Genomic DNA, 8088 nt, shown 5'->3' on the forward strand with positions numbered 1-8088 from the left:
TTGTTTTAGATTCTATTTATTTATTCATTCAAACAAATTTTAGTATTGTGTCAGCTACATACACAGTTTTAACACCGGATTGGTAGAGTAACACCTGCCAGTGGGCAAATTAAGTCGCGTAAGCTTTTAGGTCCCAAGTGTACGGTTGAAAATAAGCCGCTTGTCACTTTCAGCTCGTCCTGGTTCTGTAAACTAGCACGAATCGGCGCCTTTTAAAGCATTTACTAATCGCATGTCTTTTTAATATTTCATTTATTTTTTAACATATAACTCTTTGGCTTGACTAAGCTCGGTGAAGGTTTACAATGGCAATAAAAGAATGTTCTGTATACAGTATCCACAGACTAGAATGAGAATCGCCATTATATCTCTTGAGATGAAAATGAAACATCACCCTTTTCTCTACGACTGGGAACTTCTCAAACCAAGGCCTACCTCCCCTAAACCCAGTGTGCCACAAAAAAGCTCTGTGGCATTTTGCAATTGGACTAGGAATGCACGTCAGGTTATTGTGCCACCAGAGTCAACATGATGAAGATTACAACCACTCGGTCACTTGAGTACAAAACTCTAACAATTTTAAAAGGACTATAAGGGTAGAGCGTCATCTATTGGTGATGATTCCTCGTTCCCATAACAACAGTATTTCACGACAGTTATACGCCGTATGTGTGTGCACCGGTGTCGTACGTTTTGCAGAATCACCATGGCGTCTGTGTTGAAAGAGACCGCAGGACTGTATGAAACGTTGAAAGCTGAATGGAATAAGAAAAACCCGAATTTAAACAAATGTGGAGAGATACTGAGCAAACTCAAGGTATTATATTTGACTCTTTGTTCAATAGTAGAGAAACAAAATCCTAGTTAAGGATCTGGAAATACTTTCTCAAAATGCCTGAAGACGTGTTGTGCTAGCTGCTACAAATTAGCCAGCTAACTAGTCATTAGTCATCCACTATTATTAGATTAGCTAGCTAGTTACTTATTTGGCATAAGAACGTGGACTGCACTGATGTGATTGACCGATGTATCTTTGAATTAATGGGGTGAACTGTATTCATGTTTTTATGTCCCGAGTTGATGGATAGCTAGCTACCTAGCTACGTACTCTTAGCTACTTATAGCTAGTTTGGTAGTTAGATAGAACCCCAGCTAGCTTGCTAAGCTATATGAGTTTGGAGAATAGAGTGTAACTTAGAAGACGCAGAATTTACCCAGTTCTGTGTAGGTGCACTGATGTTCGTTGTTTAATGGAAATACGTTTATTGTGTCTACGTCACGAATTTACCCTTTTCTTTTACGCAAGTTCACCCTGAAAGATAAAGTGTAGCTCAAGTAGACCCGAGCTTTAGATTAACATATTAATATCAGCCTCTTTAACGCTATAAATTTCCCTTATGGTATTAGTTATGCATTGTTAGATATTCACATTGAGATACCTTGTATGTGAAGCTTCGGGTAGAAATCCAGCAAGGAAACAGAATCGCTCACTGTGTGTGAGAAGAAGATTCTGGGGAGTAGTAAATCGTAATTTAGTTAACGCTACAGCAGTGTAACATACTGTAGTACAAATGGATTGGTAGGTATTAAATTTGTAATATTGTGTTGTAAAACAATATATCTAGCAAAATGACGTTTTGGATAATGGTATAGAGATACATATGCACACTTTAATCTGATTCCTCTGTTTCTTTGTAGATTTCTCTATTGGAATTGAATTTCTTGCCTACCACTGGGACTAAACTCACCAAGCAGCAGCTTATCTTGGCTCGTGAGTATTCCTGGAAGATAGGCAGCACTTTTCTTGCCAGCAGTAATTGCTACTGTGGCCGAGTAACCTCCAGCTTTTTGGGTTTGCAGGAGATGTGCTGGAGATTGGAGCTTTGTGGAGCATCCTGAAAAAAGACATTCCTTCTTTCGAGCGATACCTGGCTCAGCTGAAGTGTTATTACTTTGATTACAAGTAATTCCTCACACTTGCTTTTGCAACTTGACCTCCTTTTAGTATTGGGTGGAAGTGTACACTTTCCCGCCTTACAATTTAGAATTAAAAATCTATTACATTTTGTTTTTTTTAAATAATTGTTAGATTAATGGAACAGTCATCCTTTTTTCTTGCTTGTTTGTGCTTGCCATATTGAATGTTTTGTTACCCCGCCCTATTACCTCCTGCAGAGATGAATTGCCAGAGTCAGCCTACATGCACCAGCTGCTGGGTCTAAACCTACTCTTCCTGCTCTCTCAGAACAGAGTATCTGAGTTTCATACAGAGCTAGAGAGACTGAGTGCTAAAGACATCCAGACCAATGTGTACATCAGACACCCAGTTTCTTTAGAGCAGGTGAGGAATGTGTGTTGGAACAGAGTTAACTTGGATAACTCAAGGCTTATGTGACAGGAGTGGCTAAACACTGTTATGACATCAGATATTACCACTTGTGTTGTGCTACGTTTATGTGGTTCCTCAGAAAGACTCCTGATTTTTGATCTTTACTTCAGTACTTGATGGAGGGCAGTTATAACAAGGTGTTTCTTGCGAAAGGAAATATCCCTGCTGAGAGCTACACTTTCTTTATAGACATTCTTCTTGATACTATCCGGTAAGTTGTTTTATAGGGCTTTCCTATGACTCCCACCCAACAGGTTAGCAAATAATAACCAGAGCAACCTTTGGAATACCTGCATTTCTGAACACAGAACATTTATTAGCTTATTGTGCATTTTAGTGTAACTTCCTATATTAGTGGTAAATCAAAACTTAACTTAAGTCTTGGGCTTTAATGATTTAAATTCTGAATGGGGCTTTAATAACTTAGGCAGTCGTTTCCAGGACTAGGAAACTCTGATTCCACTGATCGTGTAGTATTGAAGCTCTTTATCATATGGATAGTGTTTGGAGCAAGATTGTAAAGGAAGAGTCACAGCTAAAGGCCCCTGCTAATCACACACAGTCCTTTGCTTATATTTACAAATGGCTCTCTACATGTTGCACTTGGCTGTAGAAAATAGGTGATCACTCTGTATAAGCGTTTCATAATGTACATGAATAGCTCCATATTCTGACCTTTCCTTTTTAGTGATGAGATTGCAGGATGCATCGAGAAGGCTTACGAGCAGATACAATTCAACGAGGCCACAAGGGCACTTTTCTTTCCCTCTACAAAAAAGATGACTGAATATGCTAAGAAAGTAAGCTCACGCTGCCTAGCCTGCACATGTCTTTGCTCTTCCTGGAGTCATTCTAATCATGTGGACAGGCAGTGCCATTTAAAAAATTGAGGCATTATGCTTAAGCCACTGAATGACATTATTGTTAAACTGTTAACCTTGTTTTTAATCATTTTTAAACATTATATTTGGATAAGTTATTTTTCTGCATTTATGTATATTTTCTGTGTTGAATGCTAATGATGTCTGAGCCAAACAGGCTTATAGTTCCATTGGGAGAGCTTTGAGCTGACTCGTGTGTTGTTCCTTGTAGAGGGGCTGGACACAGAGCCCTGATGGATACTACTCCTTCAGCTCCCAGCAACAGCGCACAGAGGAAGTGACTATCCCCTCCACAGAGCTGGCCCAGCAGGTCATCGAATATGCAAGACAGCTTGAGATGATTGTGTAGTGCAACCACAAAGGAGGCCTCTTTCACCACCCCAAATACACACACACACACACACACACACACACACACATGCATCTATACATAGTAATCCATTTTGCTCAAACAACGTTTATACCCCCAGAGTAATATTTATGTACACCGGTGCTCACACATACATACACAGACATTAAAGGATTACTCTGCTTGCTGGCTATGAATGGTCCTTAAAACTGTTTTATCCTCTATTAAACACTTGTGCCTGTCTGAGTGGACATGAGGAAATCAGGACTCTTGATTAGTATGTCTGTGTGTGTTTGTGTGACATAAAATGCAATACTTTTGCATTACATATGCACAGTTTATCGCTGAGGAACAAGTACTTAAGCAGCAGCCCATGCTGGTGTGTAGTCAAATGTCTACAAGTTGCCATGTGTAATTCATTTGAGGGTTTTTGTCTCATTGTTTCTGATGGATTATAAAAGTAGAAATAAAATTTGGTTCTGACTTGTGCAAGTTTTAATTTTGTCAGAAGCCAAAGACTCATTGACTTGTTCACTGTTGCCCTCAGAATGTTTGCAGAATTACTACACATTTAGATGCCCCTGCCTTGTATCCTAGCAACCAAAAGAGGGTTGCTGTGAAAATTTGTGGGTGTTTTTTAATTGGTCATTTCTGGCACCCATTAATGGGCTGAATTCTACTTGATCAAAAAAAATGCAGCTGTTTATTTCAGTAATTGTTACAAACAATGATAATTCTTAAGAATAAAATTCTTTTTTGACCTTACTCTGTGTAGGTCTGGTGCTCTGAAATCCACTAATCACCATCTCAGTGCAAAGAAATAAATTGCATTTCACATGTAGATTTTTTATTCAGATGTAAATGCTGTGTTTGGCTTCTTTCAGCAGAGATATATGTCCACAGCACCAAGTCTGTTTTCAGCAGTGAGATGTTATGTCCACAGACATAACTCTCTGTTCTCCTGCCTCACTCTTAAAGCAAGAGAGGCAGCCAGTGTTGCCGTAGTTACCCAGGGTGGTTCACACAGGTAGTTCTGCTTCACATCAAACCTGATGCAAGAGAGAGAGGCAGTAAGTTCCACAATCATAACATTCAGTGGCAAAAAATGAAGTGCATTAGTCATTAGTTTTATTACTTGTATGTTAGATGTTTTTTTTGTTTTGTTTTTTTACTTTTAAGATACACTGGGGTTAAGTTTTTATTTAGTAGTTCTGTACTATTTAAAATAGATTAGCTTTTCTACTGACTGTATGTCAAGCCCTGAACTTAGTTCTTTAAGGTTTTGCCATGGGTGGGGCTGTGTGGGTGTGGCCCACCATCGTCTGACGTTGGGTGGAAGCACAGGGAGGCCTCTGTGAGAGCACCACGCCCTGCGTGGGCACACCGTGTCAGTGGTGAAGGGATGCCAGCGACCCTCTGGATGCAATGTCAGCTCTGGAGATATAGGAGCGAGAGGAGGAGCAGCCTCCTGTGTTGTCATCTCCTTCACTGCCTCTGTCTGTGCATTCGTGTGTGCTTCCATCTTGCTGAGGTGTTTTCTCCTAACTGCTGTCTGAGTGTATAGAGCAGCAGACGAGCTGGTAAAATTTTCAGAAATGTCCAGCTCGACTTCAGGTGACTGTTCTGCACAAGCAGTTTCTGAAGTGGCGGTAAAGTTGGAGAAAACCATCAAGTCTTCAGGAACATCCTCTGAGGCCTTACCGAGAAGAGTTGTGGACTGTGTATGTGAAGGCTCTAATAAGGAAGAATCACCTGCTGCAGAAAATGAGGTTTGAGGTTGAGGCATTGAAAATTGGGTGACTCGGCTAAACATGTAGACCGGACCTTCTTTAAACTCGGGGACAAAAACATAGTTGAAGGACTGTGAAAATTTGTTTTGATTTGATGCGCCAAAGGTGTCATCCCTTTGACATAACTCAGTAACAAATGTGTTATTAGTGTGAGCTGCACAGGTGACGGCTGGGGTCTGCTTCTCTGCACTCCCAGTGACCTCTGTGTGAACCATCATTTCTGCATCTTTGTTTCTCTCCTTATCATTAGCACAGTGTGAAATTTCTTCAGTCTTTGTTGCCATCGTGGATTTACTCTGTCTTGTGAGTTTTCCTTTCTTCCTCGCTAAGAATGATCCTCCAGAAGACAAGCACGGGGAGCATCTCAAGGTGTCTCCTTTGGTAGGATTTCTTTGGTTGGGTACTGGAGTTAGGACAGCAGACTGAGCATGTTTGGACTGAGGTGACTGCTTATTAGTTGGTCTGCTCAATCTGGCCTTCTTCACAACTTGGTTCCTCTTTCCCTCATGGCGTGAAGGGTTGACCTTTGGAGATGCACCTTTGACAGCCTCCTGGTAAGGAATACCATTTAGTGCTCTCCTCACCGCTGCCTGCATCTGGGGCTTGGGCAGAACTTCATGTTTCTTAAAATATTCAATCCTGTAAAGAAACCAATTGGAGGACTTTAAACAAGTCCACTTACACTAACCTTAGTAGACATTTTTTTGTTGTTTCATGCTGAAACACATAATTCAGTGACATGCAGTGATGGATAAAGTTCAAGTTCACACTTCCTGAAATGGAATAGCTAATTGGTAAAATTATACACATATTTACTTCAGGGTGACATTGGAGCATTATGATACCTTGACTTGGAAGAAAAATGTAGTGAAAATATATTGTTTTAAAATATCTCTTATGATTCTGAAATTTCCTTTTAGGTCTGAACTTCAAAGGAATCACAACAGACCACATCCTTTGGGTTCCTATTTGGAAAATAATTAGATACCAACCATCCAGCAAATTCAGCAAAATACGTTGCTGTCTAAACTTCAGTTACAGATCATATCCCACCTGGAGTCAATTTGAGCAAGCAGGTTGAGGTTCAGCCACTCCACATTCACAGGTTTTCCCGAACAATGAGCACATTCTGAAATACATTTTTTGCTTCCTTTATCACAGGTGCACTTATCGCTGCTCTCCAGTTTTGTGGCTGTGGTATTGGATGATACTTGTAGTTTTGTTTTAGATTGTATCACTGGTGTATTTGTATATGGTGCAGTGAGAATTTCTGCAGTGGTCACAGGCCTGTTGGTCACTTTCAAGGTGTGGTCTGTCTTTTCCAGCAGCTGAGTTGTCCCAGGTAGCCGAGGTGGTGGAGATGCCTCAATCGGCATAGCTGGAGTTTCCTTCCAAGGACACCTGGGTGCTATAGCGGGCTGGCAAAGTTGCTCAGCAGCTGTGTTACAAAGGCTCGGTGTGACCAAAGCTGCAAGCACAGGTGGAGGTGCAGGCACAGAGTTTTGAAGACAAGATGATGCAGCAATGCTGCTGCTTCTAGAAGCATCAAAGAGGATTTCTGACAGACTGTGCAACTGCTGTTCATGGCAGGTATTTTGGATTTTAGAGATAGATGGTACAGTCTGTTCTGGCTGTAGGACTGCTGTGTCTTTGCCCACAGGACAGGCTGAGGACTGTGATGGATTGGTGCATGTAACTGGCAGCAAGGGGCAAAATAAAGTTTGGCCCACACAAGATGAAAACTCATGTGTGCTTTTAAGTTGCTGAGGGAGCTCAGGTGTGTGTTTGAGTTGCTGAGGCAGCTCAGGTGTGTGTTTGAGATGCTGAGGGAGCTCAGGTGTGTGTTTGAGTTGCTGAGGGAGCTCAGGTGTGTGTTTGAGTTGCTGAGGCAGCTCAGGTGTGTGTTTGAGTTGCTGAGGCAGCTCAGGTGTGTGTTTGAGTTGCTGAGACAGCTCAGGTGTGTGTTTGAGTTGCTGAGGGAGCTCAGGTGTGTGTTTGAGTTGCTGAGGGAGCTCAGGTGTGTGTTTGAGTTGCTGAGACAGCTCAGGTGTGTGTTTGATTTGTTGCAGGAGCTCAGGTGTGTGTTTGAGTTGCTGAGGGAGCTCAGGTGCTGCTGAGGCCTGCGCTGGTGTCAGCTCTTTAGATATGGCTCTCCTCGGGTTTCCTCTCTCAGCATATGTCTGGGGCCCTCTCCCTCTCTGGGTTCTCGTCCCTACTTCCTTCCTCTCCACTAAACTTTTCTTTTGCTTCTCCTGCTCAGACTGGCTGTTCCCCATCCTTCCCCAGTTACTCTGCCATAAATATTCCAACATGAATCATTGTGAGCATCAATCCATCTGATGTGTCTTTCTCAAAATGGATCGCTTTTCACTCATTCATTCATTCATTCATTCATTCATTCATTCATTCATTTATTGATATATCAGATATCATTAGTCTCCATATGGAGGAGCAAAGCATAGCACACCTTAATTTACCTAGCTAGTATGGTAGCTAATTTTAACAAACGCTCTCACAGTCTCAGAGTGCAGTCTGTAAGTATTTGAAATCTTGTACAATGTTATTTAGTGCCTGAACGGAATCATATTGTATATGAAGTTACATACAATGAAACTATGAAGACAATAAGTTTTAATTTAAAAGTATGCACATGTGCACTGAGTGAACTGTGAAGAAATA

The 8088-nt window shown here is 41.3% G+C and overlaps 1 protein-coding gene across 1 annotated transcript; it reads left to right on the top strand.

Annotated features, from left to right (window-relative positions):
* Positions 1-699: 699 nt before the first annotated feature.
* psmd8 (proteasome 26S subunit, non-ATPase 8) lies at positions 700-4384 on the top strand. The gene is made up of 7 exons (XM_027023664.3): positions 700-817; positions 1699-1771; positions 1861-1963; positions 2176-2341; positions 2500-2600; positions 3078-3189; positions 3482-4384. Exons 1-7 carry the CDS (start codon positions 707-709, stop codon positions 3617-3619), a joined length of 804 nt encoding a protein of 267 aa, XP_026879465.1. The 5' UTR covers positions 700-706; the 3' UTR covers positions 3620-4384.
* The last annotated feature ends 3704 nt before the right edge of the window (positions 4385-8088 follow it).

This window comes from Electrophorus electricus, chromosome 6, assembly GCF_041902795.1.
Source record: "Electrophorus electricus isolate QZ-2024a chromosome 6, ASM4190279v1, whole genome shotgun sequence".
NCBI lineage: Eukaryota > Metazoa > Chordata > Actinopteri > Gymnotiformes > Gymnotidae > Electrophorus > Electrophorus electricus.

Bases quoted from the DNA above. Each gene is read 5' to 3' on its own strand.
- psmd8 (XM_027023664.3), top strand. From the start codon at position 707: ATGGCGTCTGTGTTGAAAGAGACCGCAGGACTGTATGAAACGTTGAAA. The intron at 2,342-2,499 runs GTGAGGAATGTG...TCTTTACTTCAG, and splicing joins ACCCAGTTTCTTTAGAGCAG to TACTTGATGGAGGGCAGTTA. The intron at 2,601-3,077 runs GTAAGTTGTTTT...TTTCCTTTTTAG, and splicing joins ATTCTTCTTGATACTATCCG to TGATGAGATTGCAGGATGCA.